This window comes from Pelophylax lessonae (genome assembly GCF_965119305.1).
Source record: "Pelophylax lessonae genome assembly, contig: HAP1_SCAFFOLD_237, whole genome shotgun sequence".
NCBI lineage: Eukaryota > Metazoa > Chordata > Amphibia > Anura > Ranidae > Pelophylax > Pelophylax lessonae.
In genome coordinates this window covers 159,203-181,732 of record NW_028120096.1, presented here as the reverse complement: position 1 = coordinate 181,732, position 22,530 = coordinate 159,203, and the positions used below count along the sequence as shown (strand labels likewise).

At 55.5% G+C, this 22,530-nt stretch overlaps 1 protein-coding gene and 1 long non-coding RNA gene across 2 annotated transcripts; one reads left to right on the top strand and one right to left on the bottom strand.

Annotated features, from left to right (window-relative positions):
- The first annotated feature begins 1,180 nt into the window (after positions 1–1,180).
- On the top strand, positions 1,181–18,088 carry LOC309548621 (protein phosphatase 1 regulatory subunit 16A-like). Its single transcript, XM_082276542.1, has 9 exons — positions 1,181–1,306; positions 2,142–2,287; positions 2,509–2,612; positions 4,767–4,891; positions 11,604–11,729; positions 11,823–11,898; positions 13,243–13,372; positions 14,668–14,824; positions 17,615–18,088. The coding sequence occupies exons 1-9, from the start codon at positions 1,244–1,246 to the stop codon at positions 18,071–18,073; spliced, it is 1,386 nt and encodes a 461-aa protein (XP_082132668.1). The 5' UTR covers positions 1,181–1,243; the 3' UTR covers positions 18,074–18,088.
- A 2,075-nt stretch (positions 18,089–20,163) lies between these two features.
- LOC309548627 lies at positions 20,164–21,207 on the bottom strand. Its single transcript, XR_014225001.1, has 3 exons — positions 20,934–21,207; positions 20,419–20,622; positions 20,164–20,290 (listed from the first exon to the last, which is right to left on the bottom strand). It is a non-coding gene; the product is annotated as an uncharacterized lncRNA (long non-coding RNA).
- Positions 21,208–22,530: the final 1,323 nt, after the last annotated feature.

The following is a 22,530-nucleotide window of genomic DNA, read 5'->3' as shown; positions in this document are numbered from 1 at the left end:
AAGGTGGATGGTTTTGTTCTTTATTGAGGGAAGTGCTTGGTCTTGGCCTGGCGTTGGGCTTTGCTGGGAGTTGTAGTCCTCCGGTGATCTGCCAGGAGATCTGGGCACAGGAATTCCAGCATTCTTGGCGCTGGCTCTCGGGGGAGGGGAGGGGTGATATCCTGGCCCGCTCAGGTTGTGCAGACTTCATATTGACTCAGGAAATGTTCCGCTTCCTCCTCTGCTCAGGGAAATCCTTAACCCCTGCCATGCTATCCACCCACTCCCATCCCATCCCATCCACCCATCAGGGTATACGGACAGGTTGGAGCACCGTTCTGGGGGCCCAAGGCGGAGCATGAGAGGAATGTGTGGAGGGAGATGGGGGTCTCTTTTTGTTGCTGAAGGTTTGTTAGATTACAGTTCAGGGATGGAGCACCGAGGGGCCCCCAAATCTCTCCGGGTGTGGGAGGGGGGCCTTGGAGGGCACTATTCTCCCTCTGGGCCCCATTTCTGCCCCCATTATGGAGAGGGGCCAGCGGTGTGTTGGGGGTTAAAGGTGTCTTCGGGACGGATAGTTACTAAACAGTTGTGCCAAACCAAACACCGACTCCGTACACGGCACACCCAACCCAGATACATGGAGGGGGGCCCATCCCCCACACCCAACCCGGAGTGTCCCGGATACATCGGGGGGTTCCAAACCCCGCACCCAACCCGGAATGGCCCAGATACATGGGGGGGGCCCCATCCCCAGCACCCAACCTGGAGTGTCCCGATCAACATCAGGGGGGTCCCATCCCCCACATCCAACCCTGGGTATTCGGGATAGGTCAGGCCCCATTCCCCGCACCCAACCCAGAGTGTCCCAGATATATCGGGGGGGCCCCATCCCCTGCACCCATTCCCAGAGTCACGGATAGGTCGCGGGTCCCATCCCCCGCACCCAACCTGGAGTGTCCCAGATACATGGGGGGGGGCCCCATCTCCCCACACCCCCTCCATATACACTCCAATCCCTGGACCAGATTGTATCTGGTGTTGTAGTGAATTATTGGTGGGAGTCAGGAGGAGGTAGACTGTGTGGTTGTTGGTAGTACTCGGCTCTGGATCAGTGATGGGAGAAGTCCTGACTCTTCACTGCCTACATGCTTGTTCTGGGCCAAAGTCCTGTCAAATAGAAGCCTGGCAGAGTATGATCTGTGCACCCTCCATGCAGCCTGACCTCTGACCTCTGCCCTCTCTTTTTCCTGTAGTTCGTCAGATGCTGGAGAGCGGATTTAGCGCCAACCTGTACAACGAGGACGGCCTGACAGCGCTGCACCAGGTAGGTGACCCAGGGGGTCAGGGCATCGGGGGGATGTGCCAGGGGGAGCATAATGGGCTTTAGTTGTGGGCAAGGGAACTTGGGTTGCGGGGGGGGGGGGCTGTTTTTTGGCAGAGGAGCTGTGGCCGGAGGGGCTGTAGAGGGGTTGTGGTGGTGGACAAAGGAGCTATAAAGCAGCTGTGGTAGCGGGCGGGGCGACTTGGGGGGAGGGGCTGTGGTGGCGTGCGGGGCGACTTGGGCGGAGTAGCTGTGGTTTTGGGAGGAGGGGCTTGCTGTAGTTGTGGGCGGGGGGGCTGTGGTGGCGGGGCGACTTGGGTGGAGGGGCTGTCGTTTCAGGCGGAGGGGCTGTGGTTTGAGGAGGGGCTTGCTGTAGTTGTGGGCGGGGGGCTGTGATGGCGGGAGGGGATGTTGTGGTGGCGGGCGGGGCGACTTGGGGGGAGTAGCTGTGGTTTTGGGAGGAGGGGCTTGCTGTAGTTGTGGGCGGGCTTTGGTGGCGGGAGAGGCTGTGGTGGCGGACAGGGCAACTTGGGTGGAGGGGCTGTGGTGGCGGACAGGAGAGGCTGTGGTGGCGGACGGGGCGACTTGGGTGGAGGGGCTGTCGTTTCAGGCGGAGGGGCTTGCTGTAGTTGCGGGCAGGGGGGCTGTGGCGCAGGCGGGAGGGAATGTGGTGGTGGCGGGTGACTTGGGTGGAAGGGCTGTGGTGGCGGCGGGGTGACTTGGGTGGAAGGGCTGTGGTTGTGGGCAGAGGGGGTTTGGGTGCAGGCGGAGGGGCTGTAGAAGCAAAGGGAGGGGCTGGCATGTTGGGCGGAGTATGAACATTTTGGCTCCTCCCCAGTGCTGTATCGATGACTTTGAGGCGATTGTGCGGTTGCTGATCGATGCGGGGGCCGATGTGAACTCCTGTGACAGTGAGCTGTGGACGCCCCTCCATGCCGCCGCCACCTGCGGACACCTCCACCTGGTGGAACTTCTCATCAAACAGTAAGAGGGGGAGGGGTGGAGTGTATCAGGAGTGGGTGTGGTCTGTGCCCAGTGGGGGTTGGGGAGTGCCTGCCTGTAATATGTCACATGGTCATTGGTTGGGACCCCCCTGCTGCCATGTATGAGTGGTGAATGGTGGAGGTGTGTGGCAACCTATAGGTGATGAGTGGGGGGGGATAGGAGAGGTGGATTCAGGATTTAATGTCTCCTGTTTTCCCCAGCAATGCCAACCTACTGGCTGTGAACTCTGATGGGAATATGCCCTATGACCTCTGTGAGGATGATGTCACACTGGACCACATAGAGACCGCCATGGCGGAGCAAGGTGAGTGCCACACCCCCACGACAGAGACCAGCCAATGGTCAGACTTTACCCCCTCCTCCAAAATAATGGGGAAAGCCAATATTGTCCTCCATAGACCTCCAGTCCCCCCCACCGTCCTCCATAGACCTCCAGTCCTCCCCACCGTCCTCCATAGACCTCCAGTCCTCCCCCCACCGTCCTCCATAGACCTCCAGTCCTCCCCCCCCCACCGTCCTCCATAGACCTCCAGTCCTCCCCCCCACCGTCCTCCATAGACCTCCAGTCCTCCCCCCCCCACCGTCCTCCATAGACCTCCAGTCCTCCCCCCCACCGTCCTCCATAGACCTCCAGTCCTCCCCCCCCACCGTCCTCCATAGACCTCCAGTCCTCCCCCCCACCGTCCTCCATAGACCTCCAGTCCTCCCCCCCACCGTCCTCCATAGACCTCCAGTCCTCCCCACCGTCCTCCATAGACCTCCAGTCCTCCCCACCGTCCTCCATAGACCTCCAGTCCCCCCCACCGTCCTCCATAGACCTCCAGTCCCCCCCACCGTCCTCCATAGACCTCCAGTCCCCCCCACCGTCCTCCATAGACCTCCAGTCCCCCCCACCGTCCTCCATAGACCTCCAGTCCCCCCCACCGTCCTCCATAGACCTCCAGTCCTCCCACCGTCCTCCATAGACCTCCAGTCCTCCCCCCCCCACCGTCCTCCATAGACCTCCAGTCCTCCCCCCCCCCACCGTCCTCCATAGACCTCCAGTCCTCCCCCCCCCCACCGTCCTCCATAGACCTCCAGTCCTCCCCCCCCCCACCGTCCTCCATAGACCTCCAGTCCTCCCCCCCCACCGTCCTCCATAGACCTCCAGTCCTCCCCCCCCCCCCCCACCGTCCTCCATAGACCTCCACTCCCCCCCCCCCCCCCCCCCCCCCCACCGTCCTCCATAGACCTCCAGTCCTCCCCCCCACCGTCCTCCATAGACCTCCAGTCCTCCCCACCGTCCTCCATAGACCTCCAGTCCTCCCCACCGTCCTCCATAGACCTCCAGTCCTCCCCACCGTCCTCCATAGACCTCCAGTCCCCCCCACCGTCCTCCATAGACCTCCAGTCCTCCCCACCGTCCTCCATAGACCTCCAGTCCTCCCCCCCCCCCCCCCCCACCGTCCTCCATAGACCTCCAGTCCTCCCCCCCCCACCGTCCTCCATAGACCTCCAGTCCTCCCCCCCCCCACCGTCCTCCATAGACCTCCAGTCCTCCATAGACCTCCAGTCCTCCCCCCCACCGTCCTCCATAGACCTCCAGTCCTCCCCCCCACCGTCCTCCATAGACCTCCAGTCCTCCCCCCCACCATCCTCCATAGACCTCCAGTCCTCCCCCCCACCGTCCTCCATAGACCTCCAGTCCTCCCCCCCACCGTCCTCCATAGACCTCCAGTCCTCCCCCCCACCGTCCTCCATAGACCTCCAGTCCTCCCCCCCCCCCCCCCCCCACCGTCCTCCATAGACCTCCAGTCCTCTCCCCCCCCCCCCCCCACCGTCCTCCATAGACCTCCAGTCCTCTCCCCCCCCCCCCCACCGTCCTCCATAGACCTCCAGTCCTCTCCCCCCCCCCCCACCGTCCTCCATAGACCTCCAGTCCCCCCCCCCCACCGTCCTCCATAGACCTCCAGTCCCCCCCCCCCACCGTCCTCCATAGACCTCCAGTCCTCCCCCCCACCGTCCTCCATAGACCTCCAGTCCTCCCCCCCACCGTCCTCCATAGACCTCCAGTCCTCCCCCCCCACCGTCCTCCATAGACCTCCAGTCCTCCCCCCCCCCCCCCCCCCACCGTCCTCCATAGACCTCCAGTCCTCCCCCCCCCCCCCCCACCGTCCTCCATAGACCTCCAGTCCTCTCCCCCCCCCCCCCACCGTCCTCCATAGACCTCCAGTCCTCTCCCCCCCCCCCCCCCCACCGTCCTCCATAGACCTCCAGTCCCCCCCCCCCCACCGTCCTCCATAGACCTCCAGTCCTCCCCCCACCGTCCTCCATAGACCTCCAGTCCTTCCCCCCCCCCCCCCCACAGACCTCCAGTCCTCCCCCCCCACAGACCTCCAGTCCTCCCCACACCTCCAGTCCTCCCCACCGTCCTCCACCTGCTTCTGCTCTCTCACCACCTCTGGTTTCTTTCCTCCAGGAATTACTCAGGAGAAGATTGAGGAGTCGCGGGCGGCCACAGAGAGGAGAATGGTGGCCGACATTCAGCAGCTGGTGGAGTCTGGGTCAGAGGTCAATGCTCAGGATGAGTCCGGCACTAGTTTGGTGAGTGGTGGAGATCCTCCGGAATCCCTTCTGCCGGTCCTATTGGACAGATGGCATTTATATGTTCTGTGATGCCACGCCCCCGCTGTCCATATAGTGTGTCCAGTGCGATGCCACGCCCCCGCTGTCCATATTGTGTTATCTGTGCGATGCCACGCCCCTGCTGTCCGTATCTGGTGTTATCTGTGCGATGCCACGCCCCTGCTGTCCGTATCTGGTGTTATCTGTGCGATGCCACGCCCCTGCTGTCCGTATCTGGTGTTATCTGTGCGATGCCACGCCCCTGCTGTCCGTATCTGGTGTGATCTGTGCGATGCCACGCCCCTGCTGTCCGTATCTGGTGTTATCTGTGCGATGCCACGCCCCTGCTATCCGTATCTGGTGTTATCTGTGCGATGCCACGCCCCCGCTGTCCGTATCTGGTGTTATCTGTGCGATGCCATGCCCCCGTTGTCCGTATCGTGTGTTATCTGTGCGATGCCACGCCCCTGCTGTCCATATCTGTGTGAAGCCACGCCCCCCGCTGTCCGTATCGGGTGTTATCTGTGTGATGCCACGCCCCCGTTGTCCGTATCTTGTGTTATCTGTGCGATGCCACACCCCTGCTGTCCGTATCTGGTGTTATCTGTGTGATGCCACGCCCCCGCTGTCCGTATCGTGTGTTATCTGTGTGATGCCACGCCCCTGCTGTCCCTATCTGGTGTTATGTGTGATGCCACGCCCCCGCTGTCCGTATTGTGTGTCCTGTGTGATGCCACGCCCCTGCTGTCCGTATCGTGTTATCTGTGTGATGCCACTCCCCCGCTGTCCGTATCGTGTTATCTGTGTGATGCCACTCCCCCGCTGTCCGTATCGTGTTATCTGTGTGATGCCCACGCCCCCGTTGTCCGTATCGTGTACACGGGGACCAATAGTGGACTTCCCAATTAATAGACTGGGATCCCAGCTCTGATCATGTATTGTCCGGTGATGGTCCTGGTAAGGTCCCTATGACTGGGACCCCGACTCTAATGATGTATTGGGCCGGTGATGGTTCTAGTAAGGTCCCTATACTTTGTATAGACTGGGACCCGGCTCTGATCTTGTATTGTCCGGTGATGGTCCCGTTAAGGTCCCTATGACTGGGACCCGACTCTGATCATGTATTGGGCCGGTGATGGTCCCGGTATGGTCCCTATGACTGGGACTCTCGGGGTCGGTGGGAAGTGGTGTGCGGGTGGCAGAGCCGTGTTTTCCTCCAGAGTCTCCCCCCTCCCCCTCCTCCATGAATAATTGAAGCTTCTCATGTCTGTGGTGTCATGTGACTCCTCACCGCTGGAGACGTCTCCTCTCATTACCCAGAAGACGTATAATACCCAGACCGGGGAATACATGACTGGGGCCCCCCCCCCCCCCCGGTAAATACATGACTGGGGCCCCCCCCCCCCGGTAAATACATGACTGGGGCCCCCCCCCCGGGAAATACATGACTGGGGCCCCCCCCCCGGGAAATACATGACTGGGGCCCCCCCCCCGGGAAATACATGACTGGGGCCCCCCCCCCGGGAAATACATGACTGGGGCCCCCCCCCCGGGAAATACATGACTGGGGCCCCCCCCCCGGGAAATACATGACTGGGGCCCCCCCCCCCCGGGAAATACATGACTGGGGCCCCCCCCCGGGAAATACATGACTGGGGCCCCCCCCGGGATATACATGTCTGGGGCCCCCCCCCAGGGAAATACCTGACTGGGCCCCCCCCCCGGGAAATACAAGACTGGGGCCCCCCTGGAAATACATATGGGGTGTTCTGGGCCCGGTCTGCTCTATAAATGGGGTGTTCTGAGCACGGATTTCTCTATAAATGGGGTGTTCTGGGCCCGTCTGCTCTATAAATGGGGTGTTCTGGGCCCCGTCTGCTCTATAAATGGGGTGTTCTGGGACCGGTCTGCTCTATAAATGGGGTGTTCTGGGCCCGGTCTGCTCTATAAATGGCGTGTTCTGGGCCCGGTCTGCTCTATAAATGGCGTGTTCTGGGCCCGGTCTGCTCTATAAATGGCGTGTTCTGGGCCCGGACTGCTCTATAAATGGGGTTTTCTGGGACCGGACTTCTCTATAAATGGGGTGTTCTGGGCCCGGTCTGCTCTATAAATGGGGTGTTCTGGGCCCGGTCTGCTCTATAAATGGGGTGTTCTGGAACTGGCCTGGTCTGTAAATGGGGTGTTCTGGGCCCGGTCTGGTTTATAAATGGGGTGTTCTGGGCCCATTATTGGACAGTCCTGCTATATTGGGGCCCCCACACTCTAACTGCTTCTTTGTCTTCCCTCCTGCTGTCCTCGCCTCCCGCCATCTTTGATCAGTGTGGCCGGTTCCTCCAATCCTTGAAGACTTTATGGTCCAAATCGCCTCGTTATTTGCTGACTCTGACCCCGGAGGATACCGGCACCACCCTGTGCCCTCCCCCGCAGATCCTTTATCTTGGCTTCTGTGCCATTGGCCATAGAGAGAGTGGCTCCAGTCCTTGACTAGAGAGCTAACCTCTGAGAAGTCCCAGTCTACTAATAAAGGAGACCTTCTCTGCTCTCCATGGTCGTGTGCACCTCTCTGAAAATAGAGGCCCAGCCTGCTGCTTCTCCCGGTGCTGCTTCTCCCGGTGCTGCTTCCAGTCTCGGCTCCTTTGAAGCTCCTCCTGTGAAGACTTTCCCATTCCTTCTTCTCCATCTATTTCTATACAGAGACTGGAAACGCTGAGAGGTGGGGTGCCCCTCCGAGGAGGTATTACCCCGGTACCCTCTATGTAGGGAGGACATTGTACAGAAGTGATTGGTCCCCTCCTCCATGGATCCGGCCGTGTCCCGCCTGAACGAGGTCATTACTATTCCCGTGGAAGACACTCCGTCCTTACCGTCCTGAAGGGCCCAACTGATAGGAGGTTAAAGACCCTTTCTAGAAGTCTCCTCTCTCTGGTGGCCCAAAACTTCCACCCATCCCATTTTGTGACTTTGCCAATCCATGGAGGACTGGTCACCATCCAATCAGGAGATCTGAGGCCGATCCTTATAGAGCGTGTGGAGCGGATGGCGGGAAATGTCAGTTGTTACGATCTGCTGAAAGCGTCCCGTCCCTCACGCAGGTTTCATGGGGTACATATTGTAACATAAATGTCAGATATAGGGTAGCTTTGCATTAGCGAAATACGTAGTGAATTGTAGATGTAGTGTCATTTTGGGTTAATTAATGTAGTATCAGTCAATATGTCCTTTTATTAGCATTTGAAAGGACAGAGCTGCTCTCTGGGATAGAGTTGACACCTGGGTGCCACATAAAGTCCCCCATACAAATGGACAGGAATCGTCACCTTCCGGGAAGCTTCAAAAGAAGACTGCTAGTCACCTTGGCTGTGGAAATCAGCAGGGGGCGGCCATAGGCTCCAAACAGTCTACAAGCGTTTATTACTATCATCAAATCAAAGGAATTAATTTTCTCTCTCATAAAAGTTAAAATATTAGTGGCAGAGAGATGAAAATAATTCCTTCTTATAGCTTACGTGTTGGGCTACAAGTACATGTGAGTCTGTGTCTGTAGCCTGTGTCGAATCCTAGAGAATTGCACAAACCCGTTATATGGCGCCTGATTGCGGCAGGCAGGCAGTGTTTGGTTCTGTTGCGATCAGACCGATGCGTTGGTGTCAGAACTCCTATCCCTGACCCAGCGGTCAGCGCCGTTCTGGGCCAATTCAACTCTGGTCAGTTCAGAACACAAAACCTCCTGTGGGCTGAGACAGGGACACCCCCCTGGGGTTGATTGGCCAAGGGCTAAAGTTCAGCCCACATTCATATTCCAATAAATTGGGGAACCTGAGATTGGTTCATTGTTCTTCCTTGAAGCCAGTTCTGAACTGGGGAGTTCCCGCACGATTTCTGGTATGCTTCTGCCAACGGGATAAGCTTCGGTAAAGTTTATTTCTGTTTTATTCCTTTTTATTTTCATAGCAAATTCCCAATTGTGTGTCTTTTTATCCGTTTGTATTTTTGTAACTGTGACGGTGGCGGGTATCAGACCCCTGGCCTTCTCATCCAAGTCGTGACCAAAGACCAAGCAATAACACACCCTGCCATCAATAACACAGCTGCACCCAGCACATAGATTGTCCAGCTTGCAGGACCACCATCTAGATGCCAGCAGACTGAGAGCGATTGTCACCGGGTTAATTAAACGATTAACCCTTTCTCTGCCACCACTGCTACGTTTGAATGAGCCCAGCGGACGCTCGTGATTTTACAAATATCAATTATGACTTTAGAATAACCGTCTGTAACACACAGTAGCGCGCTTTCAGGAGACAGGTTTGTTTGGGTCAAGTTGCGTTTAAGAGCTTAGAGACAAAAGTTAACACTTTTCAAAATAAGGTTTAATTATAAGAAAGGTTAAAATTGGTGCGAATAAAAATATTTACAGAAAAATTAGTTACAAAGAAATAGAGACACAATACAGCAATTTAGAAATAGGAGAATAAAAGAATGAAAATACTTGCATTAAAACGGTTTCAGAAGCTGAACAGGTATGATTGGTTCCCCTTGGGCGTTGTTATGGCTTCGATGGTAGAATGAGAACTGAGCTCTCTACCAGTTCCTGTCTTTTTCTCTGACCTCCCAGGGGGTGTCACCAGAAGTACTTAGCCAATAGGCTCTGAGTCTATAAACTGCTAAGGGACCTCCCCGTTTGACAGATTAATAAAAGCACTCATATCTTGAGATATGAAACGGTTAAATGCTTGAAACCGATATTTTATGGTCCGTTTTTGAATATCCTGTCTTTAGTCACTAAACATGGGTTACCTCGGAATAACCTATGACCTGCAAGGCATCTGATTGCTAGCTTGTCTTTACTAGGCATGAGGGGGTTCATGTTTGATATTAATTCGATTGGTATTTTATGGGGCACCCAAATATCTACTTTCTAGAGACATATCTTGCTTGGGTATAAAGTTAGGACGTTTTGTGGTTAACTGTGTCATGTTCCGAATGACCTAGGAGCCATATGCTGTTTTCAGATTACCAATTCACTCTAGAGCATGAGGAGACGAAATGTATGCTTGGTCAATCTGCTTGTGTATAGTAAAGGTGTGAAAAATGTCAGCTGTGCAGGTACCTGGCATTCAGTGACCCAGGGGGTCATTAACACTGCAAAAGGCTGGGGGATGATGCTGGTAAGAATGACCATTTTCAACACTGTCCACTAAGCTAGCAACACAAGATGGATGCTTGCTACAGCGTTTGAACGAAATGGCTGCCTGACAAACTAGGGTGCCAACGCACGATACCATAAGACTCCGTTCACACTGGGGCGACCTGTCAGGCGACCTAGTCGCCTGACAGGTCGCCTGCCATAGAGTAGCTGTGGACCCGTTCTAATAGGAGCGACACAAGTTGCTCCGACTTAGAAAAAGGGTCCGGAGCTTCTTTGGGGCGACCTGCATTGACTTCAATGATATGAAGTCTGTGCCAGCCGCTCCGAGGTCGCGGTGCGAGCTGCGCACCGCGACCTGTGAGGTCGCCCCAGGAAGTAGCGTCGCCCCAGTGTGAACGGGGTCTTACAGTAACTGCTTTTGCTTTGTATATATATTTTATGCACTGCCCACTTTCGGGATATTAAATTATAAAATGAATAAGTGACTTCTGTGTACTAAGCTAGGACTCATATCTCTGGAGAGATTGTTGCATTTTAGTGCCTAATTTCTTGATATACGCTACATTCCAATCTGTATGCAATTGCACTGTGTGTTGGCTGATTGCATGCAGATTGTAAACCAGACGGAGATCTGCATGTGTGTGGTGTCCCAGCAGACCAGTCTGCGGACAAACTGTTGGGTGGTGGCAGGCTATCGTTTGTGGTGTGTGGGTGTGGGGACAGTGGGAAGAGTGATTAACACAGGGGTTCTGGCTTGTAGGATAGCTGGAGGAATCCTAGTAGTGTGTGATAATTGCTAGACTGCTCCCCAACCCTTAGAGTGCACCAGATTGTATGTAAGATTTGTATCTGCCTGTGTGTGGTCAGCCAGCTGGATTGGAGTGGAGTCTCCCTCTAGTGGTGACCAAAGGCAGTGCGGGCTGTGAAAGTATCGCAGCCAATCTTATTACTCAGTAGGAATTTTCCCTTATTCCCGTATAAATCCCAGTCACTAAACCACGTCTTGGTTAGCTAGTCGCCGTGGGCGTGGTCGAATCGTGACACATATATACAGAACCCCAGAACCTGCATGTAGGGGCAACCTTTCTTCCAATCCAGAAGGTGCTGGTGGCACCTGTCCTACTCAGCAGAAGAAGCCCCTGGAACAGATGGAAAAGTCTTCTCCTCCATCTTCACCCGTCCCATTCTTCTCTCTGCTCCCTCGTTCCCCCAAATCCAGATCCTCGTTCCCCCAAATCCAGATCCTCGTTCCCCACATCCAGATCCTCGTTCCCCACATCCGGATCCCGGGTGCTGCGGAGGTCAGAATCCGATAGCCGGCCTGGAAAGATTCTCTAGATCAGCAGGCAGGGGTTCAAGGTGTGAAATCTAAATGGGCCACCTGGGGTTTAATCATGGGATCCCAACCCTCAGCAACCAATCAGCAGCTGCATTGAAAAGTTCTTACAATTCCAAAATAGTGAAGGGTGTGATCTGATTGGTCGGTGCAGGTCCCGCCGACTGACTGCAGACTGTCCTGAACTGGTTCTCTTGTCTCCTCAGTTGCACATCGCGGCCGCCAACGGTTACCTGGACGCCGCCGAGCTGCTCCTGGATCACAAAGCTGCGGTGAACGCCAGGGACTGCGATGGGTGGGAGCCGCTCCATGCCGCTGCCTGCTGGGGCCAGGTGAGAATTATGGGGCAGAGTTGGGGGCCCTCTTGTCTCCCCCGCTCGGTGTGTATGATGTACGTCTGTCTATGTGCCAATCTTGTCTTCCAGATCCCGCTGGTGGAGCTGCTGGCCGCTCACGGCGCCGACCTGAACGCAAAGTCCTTGCTGGACGAGACGCCACTAGGTGTGTATAAAGGGTTAACTGTCCCAAATGTCCCTTCCCCCAGACCATGAGCCAGCCATTACACACAATGCAGGCCTCCTGGGATCTACAAATGGGCCAATCAGATCCTCCTCCTCTCTGTAGTGAGGCACTCAATGTAGGGATCACCCAAGGCATAGAACGCATTGGAGAGATGAAGTCTGGGTTCCTGGAGGGCGGGGTTCTGGGCAGGACTGGCACACCTTCTAGTTACCCACCATGTTTCATGCTGGGGTTCACACTGTGTCCCCCCTCCTTGAGCTCATCAGTGTGTAGCATGGACCTCCACTCTTATACCAGAGGGTGGCGCTGTCCACCGATCTGCCCGGTACCGGCTCTTCTCTGAGGGCAGATCTCGGGTGTTCACCTCCAGTTCCAGCAGATCCTCCCTTTTCATGTGCTGGGATCTGTCCCCGGCCCTGGAGCCCCTACCCCTCTCCAGCCAAGATGGGGTCCTGGGGGCGCAGAGGGCCCCCTGAAAGATGGAATCACCAAAACTGAGTTTAGCAACTTGCAGGGATTGCCCCATTCATGGAGCAAAAATGTCCAAAAACAGAGAGAATAAATAAGATGAAGAATCTTCCTGGACCCCTGGGGGCCCTATATATGGGATCTGGGGTCTCGGCTGCTCCCTGGGTTCCCTCGGCATTGCTTATTAGTGGCCTCAGGGATAGGATTTGTGTTCATGGGGCATTGGTGACCTGGAATTTGGGGCTCTCGGGGGTGTCATCAGTGACCTGAGATATGGGGCTCTCGGGGGGGGGGGGGGGGTAGTTGTTGGTGACCTGGAATTTGGGGCTCTTGTGGGGGAGTTGGTGACCTGGAATTTGGGGCTCTCGGGGGTGTCATCAGTGACCTGAGATATGGGGCTCTCGGGGGGGGGGGGGGGGGGGTAGTTGGTGACCTGAAATTTGGGGCTCTTGGGTGGCTACTTCAGTGACCTGAGATTTAGAGCTCCTAGGGGGTCATTGGTGACCTGGAATTTGGGGCTCTCGGGAGGGGTTGGGGGCTGTTGGTGACCTGGAAATCAGGGCTCTGGGGGGGGGGGGGGATGTGGAATATCAATGACTTAGAATTTAGGGCTCTTGGGGGTATGTCGGTGACCTGGAATTCGGGGCTCTCGATGGGGACGTTGGTGACCTGGAATTTGAGCTGTGATCTCAGGGTCCCCTCCTCCATACATCTGGAGTAGATTCCCTGGTGATCCCCATCCCCCCCATAATTCTCTTTTTCTGATCTCTGGTGGTGATCACCCCCTCCCCCCATCTCTGAACTCTTCAGAAGCCCCCCAATCCTGACACCCAATCAATGCTCTTCATTCCTCAGACGTGTGCGGAGACGAGGACGTCCGGAACAAACTGATGGATCTGAAACACAAACATGACGCCATCAAGAAATCCCAAGACAAACACAAGAGCGCCCTCCAGAGGAGAACCTCCAGTGCGGGCAGCCGGGGGTGAGTCGGAGATTGGTGTCCTCGGGGGATGGGTTGGAGGGTCATAGACAGGCCCAGAGATCCCGGAGAACTCCACTCCTCCCCCCAGCAGCATTTTCCCCGGAAAGTTTCGGTTTTGGATTCGTCCCCTCGGGGGATCAACCTTCTGTGCGCCCCTCTGAAACTATTCCCACTAGCCCCGCCCACTACCACATCTGTGCCCAATAGGAAGGCCCATACTGGTCGCTGAGGGACTCTCATTGGTGGGGGATTTAGAGCCGCTCTACTAGTAAAGTTTCAGAGGGGCACACGGGGCCGATAAAAGTTTATCCAATCAGGCGGGGTATTTTATAATAGGGGGCGGGCTCATTTCATCATGGCTTCCAGTTGGTGTGAGACTCTTAAAGCGGTCCTCCTGTCAGAAGCCAATAAGTCCCACATTATAAAGGGGCACCCCGGGGTTATGTGTGAATACCACCCCATCATATGAGGATCAGGAGTGACAGCTTCCTGACCCATCCCAAGGGGGAGGGGGGAATCCTAATTTCTAAGGAGGGGGGGATATTCGTCTTTATTTAGGGGGGGACCTAATTTCTAGGGGGGGGGGGGTCCATTGTTATTTCAGAGGGGTGTCCTTGTTTCTGGGGAAGGGATCCTTGGGGATTTCTAGGGGGGGTATTCTCTTTATTCTGGGTGGGGGGGGGTTGTTCCTTATTTCTGGAAATGGGGGGGGGGGGGTTGTGGGAGATGGTCCCGGAGATGATTGGGGGGATGGTCCCGGAGATGATTGGGGGGATGGTCCCGGAGATGATTGGGGGATGGTCCCGGAGATGATTGGGGGTTGTGGGGGATGGTCCCGGAGATGATTGGGGGATGGTCCCGGAGATGATTGGGGGTTGTGGGGGATGGTCCCGGAGATGATTGGGGGATGGTCCCGGAGATGATTGGGGGGATGGTCCCGGAGATGATTGGGGGGATGGTCCCGGAGATGATTGGGGGATGGTCCCGGAGATGATTGGGGGGATGGTCCCGGAGATGATTGGGGGATGGTCCCGGAGATGATTGGGGGATGGTCCCGGAGATGATTGGGGGGATGGTCCCGGAGATGATTGGGGGGATGGTCCCGGAGATGATTGGGGGGATGGTCCCGGAGATGATTGGGGGATGGTCCCGGAGATGATTGGGGGGATGGTCCCGGAGATGATTGGGGGGATGGTCCCGGAGATGATGGGGGGATGGTCCCGGAGATGATGGGGGGATGGTCCCGGAGATGATTGGGGGATGGTCCCGGAGATGATTGGTCGGTGTCTCTGCAGGAAGGTGGTACGCCGGGTGAGTGTGACGGAACGCACCAATCTGTACCGGCGGGAGCACCAGAAGGAGGCGATGGTGTGGCAGCAGAGGGGGACACGGGAGAGCGAAGTGCAGGATGAAGAGGAGGACAAATCCACCGGCACAGAGCCCAAGCAACCGGTGAGTGGTGGAGTCTGCCTCCCCCTACAGCCCAGAGGAGGTACTGCAACTCTCAGCATTTAATACCTGGATATATGACTGGGCATTGTATCTCTTTCTTGGGGTAAATACCGGGTGTAGTGCTGCTCTCTCTGAGTATATATCCAGATATAGTGTTTCTCTTGGGCTATATACCCATGTGTAGTATCCCTCAGGGTATATTCTTAGCGAGCAGCACTACAGCCGGTATATACCCCAAGAACAGCACTACAGCCGGTATATACCCCAAGAACAGCACTACAGCCGGTATATACCCCAAGAACAGCACTACACCCGGTATATACCCTGGGCTGGCACTATATTTGGGTATATAAACCAAGAAAGGTAGTATATCGGGGTATATACCCGGGTGATGTGCTGCTCTGTACATATATATATATATATAGAGAAATATTGATTCTCTCGGGGTACATTCTTAAAGAGCGGCACTGCACCCGGGTATATACCCTGAGTGGCACTATACTTGGGTATATAAACCAAGAAAGGCAGTATATCTGGGTATATACCCGGTGTACTGCCACTTTGTATGTATATTTCTAGATATAGTGCTCCTCTCGGGGTATTTACCTAGGTGTAGTGCCTCTCTGGGGGTATATACCCGGGTGTAGTGCCCCCCTTGGGGTATATACCCGGGTGTAGTGCCCCCCTCGGGCTATATACCCGGGTGTAGTGCCCCCCTCGGGCTATATACCCGGGTGTAGTGCCCCCCCTCGGGCTATATACCTGGGTGTAGTGCCTCTCTGGGGGTAAATACCAGGGTGTAGTGCCCCCTCAGAGTATATACCCGGGTGTAGTGCCCCCCTCGGGGTATATACCCGGGTGTAGTGCCCCCTCTCTGGGGGTATATACCCGGGTGTAGTGCCCCCTCTCTGGGGGTATATACCCGGGTGTAGTGCCCCCTCTCTGGGGGTATATACCCGGGTGTAGTGCCCCCTCTCTGGGGGTATATACCCGGGTGTAGTGCCCCCTCTCGGGGTATATACCCGGGTGTAGTGCCCCCTCTCGGGGTATATACCCGGGTGTAGTGCCCCCTCTCGGGGTATATACCCTGGTGTAGTGCCCCCTCTCGGGGTGTATACCCGTGTGTAGTGCCACCCTCTGGGCATACACCCAGCTGTAGTGCCTCTCTGGGGGTATATACCTAGGTGTAGTGCCCACCTCGGGGTTTATACCCGGGTGTAGTGCCCCCCTCGGGGCATACACCCAGCTGTAGTGCCTCTCTGGGGGTATATACCCGGTTGTAGTGCCCGCCTCGGGGTATATACCCGGGTGTAGTGCCCGCCTCAGGGTATATACCGTGTGTAGTGCCCCCCTCGGGGCATATACCCAGGTGTAGTGCCCCCCCTCGGGGTATATACCTGTGTGTAGTGCCCCACTCGGGGTATATACCCGGGTGTAGTGCCTCTCTGGGGGTATATACCCGGGTGTAGTGCCCCCCTCGGGTTGTATACCTGGGTGTATTGCCTCTCTGGGGGTATATACCCGGGTGTAGTGCCTCTCTGGGGGTATATACCCGGGTGTAGTGCCCCCTCAGAGCATATACCCTGGTGAAGTGCCCCCCTCGGGGGTCTATACCCTGGTGAAGTGCCCCCCTCGGGGGTCTATACCCTGGTGTAGTGCCTCTCTGGGGGTATATACCCGGGTGTAGTGCCCCCCCCCCTCGGGGTATATACCCGGGTGTAGTGCCCCCCCCCTCGGGGTATATACCCGGGTGTAGTGCCCCCCCCCCTCGGGGTATATACCCGGGTGTAGTGCCCCCCTCGGGGTATATACCCGGGTGTAGTGCGCATCTGGGGGTCTATACCCTGGTGTAGTGCCCCCCTGGGGTCTATACCCTGGTGTAGTGCCCCCCTCGGGGTATATACCTAGGTGTATTGCCTCTCTGGGGGTATATACCCAGGTGCAGTGCCCCCCTTGGGGTATATACCCGGTGTAGTGCCCCCCTCAGGGCATATACCCAGGTGTAGTGCCTCTCTGGGGGTACATACCCGGGTGTAGTGCCCCCCTCAGGGTATATACCCTGGTGTAGGGCCTCTCTGGGGGTATATACCTAGGTGTAGTGCCCCCCTCGGGGTATATTCCCGGGTGTAGGGCCTCTCTGGGGGTATATACCCGGGTGTAGTGCCCCCCTCGGGGTATATACCCGAGTGTAGTGCCCCCCTCGGGGTATATACTCGGGTGTAGTGCCCCCCTCGGGGTATTTACTCGGGTGTAGTGCCCCCCTCGGGGTATATACCCTGGTGTAGTGCCTCTCTGGGGGTATATACCCGGGTGTAGGGCCTCTCTGGGGGTATATACCCTGGTGTAGTGCCCCCCTCTGGGTATATACCCGTATGTAGTTGCCCCCTCTGGGTATATACCCATTTGTAGTGCCCCCCCTCAGGGCATATACCCGTGTGTAGTGCCTCTCTGGGGGGTATATACCTAGGTGTAGTGCCCCCCTCGGGGTATATACCCTGGTGTAGTGCCTCTCTGGGGGTATATAACCGGGTGTAGTGCCCCCCTTGGGGTACTTGGGTGTAGTGCCCCCCTCGGGGTATATACCCTGGTGTAGTGCCTCTCTGGGGGTATATACCCGGTGGTAGTGCCCCTTCGGGGTATTACAAGGGATGTCCCCAGATTTGCAGTTGCTCCTGCACCTCTCTGATGTAGCACCCCTGGGGGCGGGGTATCACGGGATGGATATTACATGGGGGAGGGGACATTTATCATCTCCAGCCTTTGATCCCGTTTCCTGTTTGTGTCTCCCAGCCCCCACAGCTGGAGTCGGACCCCCCGAGGTCGGAGGAGACGGAGGGAGAAGAGCGCGGTGGAGCGTCGGAGAATCAGCCGAATTCTGTCCCTCCGGTGTCACAGAAGAACGGCAGCGTCCGCTCCGCCCCCAAACACACCTTCTCTAAGCGCCTGGACCGCAGCGTGTCTTACCAGCTGGCCACCCACGCGGAGCTCTGCCAGGACCTGACTCACGAACGTTCCCACCACACGCTGGCCGAGCTGAAACGCCAGCGGGCGGCAGCCAAGGTACAGCGGCAGGCTCCACCCCCGCCTAGCACAGAGACATCCGACCAATCGCAGGACACTACTGAGCCGGCTTCACCCGATCCGGTCTATTACACTAACGCCAGCGGAGAGCCGCCATTGCTGAAACTCATAGCGCCCGCCGAGGAAAGCACGCCGGCAGGGAAAAGACCTTGCTGTGGGGTCATGTGACCAAGAACAATTGCTCACCGCTCAGCAGCCAGCAGAGAACCGGGGGGCGGGGCTTACCCCGGGACCACCGCATTTTTATGATCTATTTTTTAATTGAAGGTGTCGTGTATAATTTAATGTCTTCATGGAAACTCTGGGGCGGGGCTGTGGGAGGGGATATTTCTTGGGGGGAACTCCCCCGAGGAGCTGCACTAGCTGAGTTGGGGGTCATTCACCAGCAGCACACCAAGGGTTGAGCTACATCCATGTAGTCGGACACATTTTGTATGGGAGTGGGGTTTGTGTGACAGCCAATCAGATGTGTTGTATTTGGATTGGTGTCCCCTCCCATCCCCGGGATACACGGTGACAAATCCGGACTCTCACCTGACTGCCACCCTGGAGCAGAATTCCGTCCATTTGGGGTAATTGCTTTGCGTGTTGTCACCGGGCCACACAGACCATCACCATCCAGGGATAACGGTGTACAGGGTGAAAATTTCCTTCACATGTGGAATGATTATATCTGAGCACAAACCTCAGCCGCCCATTAGGACTGCATTGCAGCAGCAACCCATATGATGGCCACGCCCCCTCTGACATGCTTCACCCTAATTGGTGGTCAAATCACCTATTAGAGGGAGGTATGTCAGAGAAGGTGTGGCTATGATAAGAATGATTGCTCTGACAATCAAGAAAATTAAATAAACCAGCAATCCGTGTGGCCCTGACAGCACCAGAGACGGGGGCCCTTTAATCCAGAAATCTCACTTCAGCTTTCTTTGCATCTGCGGAACCAGGCGACCAGCAGAGGTAATGGTGTGTGCACCCAGATACACCCCCCCCCCCCCCCGCCCACCAATAGGCTGCCTGTTCACCATGTGTCCCAGCTACTGTTACTCTCTGACCAGCAGAGGGAATGGAGTGTGCGCCCTCCCTTCCCACCAATAGGCTGCCAGTCCACCATGTGTCCCAGCTACTGTCACTCTCTGACCAGCAGAGAGAATGGTGTGCGCCCTCCCTTCCCAACAATAGGCTGCCAGTCCACCATGTGTCCCAGCTACTGTCACTCTCTGACCAGCAGAGAGAATGGTGTGCGCCTTCCCTTCCCACCAATAGGCTGTTCACCATGTGTCCCAGCTACTGTCACTCTCTGACCAGCAGAGAGAATGGTGTGCGCCTTCCCTTCCCACCAATAGGCTTTTCACCATGTGTCCCAGCTACTGTCACTCTCTGACCAGCAGAGAGAATGGTGTGCGCCTTCCCTTCCCACCAATAGGCTGCCTGTTCACCATGTGTCCCAGCTACTGTCACTCTCTGACCAGCAGAGGGAATGGAGTGTGCGCCTTCCCTTCCCACCAATAGGCTGCCAGTCCACCATGTGTCCCAGCTACTGTCACTCTCTGACCAGCAGAGAGAATGGTGTGCGCCTTCCCTTCCCACCAATAGGCTGTTCACCATGTGTCCCAGCTACTGTCACTCTCTGACCAGCAGAGAGAATGGTGTGCGCCTTCCCTTCCCACCAATAGGCTGTTCACCATGTGTCCCAGCTACTGTCACTCTCTGACCAGCAGAGAGAATGGTGTGCGCCTTCCCTTCCCACCAATAGGCTGCCAGTCCACCATGTGTCCCAGCTACTGTCACTCTCTGACCAGCAGAGGGAATGGAGTGTGCGCCCTCCCTTCCCACCAATAGGCTGCCAGTCCACCATGTGTCCCAGCTACTGTCACTCTCTGACCAGCAGAGAGAATGGTGTGCGCCTTCCCTTCCCACCAATAGGCTGTTCACCATGTGTCCCAGCTACTGTCACTCTCTGACCAGCAGTCTGACTCTATGTGGCATTCCCACTTCTGAGCTCCTCGGCTACAGCCATTCTTTGACCAGCTGTCTAACCCCAGACATCTCTGCTTTGGTAACACTACCATGGACCCTAGTTAGTGTCACTCTTTGACCAGCAGTCTGACTTCACGTTGTACTCACACGTCTGAAGCTTTTAGCTACTGTCATTCCCTGACCAGCAGTCTAACCCCAAACATCTGAACTCTAATTCCAAGGTCCCTAGTTACTGTCACTCTTTGACCAGCAGTCTGACTTTGTCATGTTCTTCTTCTGAGGCCTTCAGTTGTAGTCATTCCCTAACCAGCAGTCGGACTCCAGACATCTGCACTTTGGTAATGATTCCAAGGTCCCTAGGCATTGTCATTCTTTGACCAGCAAGTCTAACCCCAGACATCTGTGCTTTGGTAACACTTCCGCGGGCCCTATTTAGTGTCACTCTTTGACCAGCAGTCTGACTTCAGGTCGTGTTATTCTGAGGTCTTCAGTTGTCATTCCCTAACCAGCAGTCTAACCCCAAACATCTGCACGTTAATTCCAAGGTCCCTAGTTACTGTCACTCTCTGACCAGCAGTCTGACTCTATGTGGCATTCACACTTCTGAGCTCCTCGGCTACAGCCATTCTTTGACCAGCTGTCTAACCCCAGACATCTCTGCTTTGGTAACACTACCATGGACCCTAGTTACAGTCACTCTTTGACCAGCAGTCTGACTTCATGTTGTGCTTACATGTCTGAGGCTCTCAGCTACTGTCAATCCCTGACCAGCAGTCTAACCCCAAACATCTGAACTCTAATTCCAAGGTCCCTAGTTACTGTCACTCTTTGACCAGCAGTCTGACTTTGTCATGTTCTTCTGAGGCCTTCAGTTGTAGTCATTCTTTGACCAGCAGTCTGACTCCAGACATCTGCCCTTTGATAATGATTCCAAGGGCCCTAGGCACTGTCATTCTTTGACCAGCAGTCTAACCCCAAACATTTGCACTCTAATTCCAAGGGTTAGTGTCACCCTTTCACCAGCAGTCTGACTTCATGTCATGTTCACATTGAGGCTCTCAGCTACAGTCATTCCCTGACCAGCGGTCGCACCCCAGACGTCTGTATTTTGGTAACACTTCCACAGTCTCTAGTTTATTGTCCACTCTCTGACCAGCAGTCTCACTCCTCCGCAGCTACAGGCACTCCTGACTGTCTCCTGACATCGGCAGTGCCCTCAAACGTTTGTCATAGTCACAGATATTTTCTCATTTCTGATCGGAGTAGATGTGGAATGTTCCTCCAAGTTCTGCGATTATAATATATAAAGGTTTATTTTATTAATTTCACTCGGTGTTGTGTGTGTTTGTCTCCTGTCTGTGCTCTGTCCGTCCTGGAGGGGGCGCTCCGCCTCTGGCTGGGAATGCTGTGGTTTTCTCTCTCACCCATGGAGGGACACAGGATTCTTGGACAAATGGTTGTGCTGCTGCCTAAAGGAGAATTGTACATTGGCAAATAATAAAGCTATAAGCCGGCCTATGAAGTATAACCCCGCCCATGAGCAGCATGCTTTGGATTAGTGTGCGCGGAGTATGGGTGTTTTTCTGCAGCTCCGTTCATTTCAAAACTTCCACTCCACGGATTCTCTAATTCTTCAACCAACAGCTGCTGGTGGATTCAGAGCGACCTTGCCGGATGTGGAGTCTCCATTGGAGCAGTCATGGTGGCCCTGCCAAGAGGGGTACATGGGGTAAGTCTGGAGGTACCTCTGGGTGTTGGGTCCAGCTTGGACTGACTGTGGACATGGCAGTGCTATAGAGGAGGGGACCCCGATTTCCCCCAATAGTCAGTGGGCCAAGCACGATTACAGGGGTCCTCCTCTTGGCCAGATTTCACACGTATCCTTGTTCCCGGAGGTGGAAGTCACGAAAGGGTTGGTTGGAGAGTCCTGTGAACTCTTTGCCTCCTTTCCTGCCATCTAGTGATGAGGAAGCATCTCCTGCCTCTGGTTCTAGAGAAACCTTAAGTGGACCTTTGTTCTGTGAAGTCTCCTGGGGTCCTACCCATGTAATGTATCCCTGGAGACTTTGGGGCTTTGTAGAATGCACTGCCTTTAGGGACCGGCTTCTAGAGAAAAGACAGCCAGCTCACTAATTATGTCCACAAAGAAGATGGCGGCACGGACCCGGCATGTGGTGACTTTCAGCAGTTTATAGCAGGACAGCACTCAACCCAATGGTGGGGGGGGTGGTTCCTCTCTAAGCCTGTTGTCTACCGTTATTGCCGGGGCAAGATGTCGGAACAAATGGGGTGATCGTCCTACCGCAGCTGGTGATCCCAGTCCACCAATGAGTCCAGCTGTACTGGCAGTGCCCCGTCCTTGTCCCCTCCAGGGTGGCACATATTTAAAATTTTCAGTTTTACGAATGTTTGACTTTATAACTAGTGGGGTAAAATTTAATATTCATTTTTTTTTTTTTTTTAAATAATCTTTATTTAGCTTAACAGAGAAAGAAAACATCAAAACAGAAGGGTATCAGCTAAGATGAGGCCAAACGGTGCCACACCCCAGGGGGTACATACAGTATCACAAGTCAGAGTACAAGGCAAAAATCAGGCAAGTAGCATTACCAAATCAGTACAGGACAGAGGGCAGGATGCCGGTA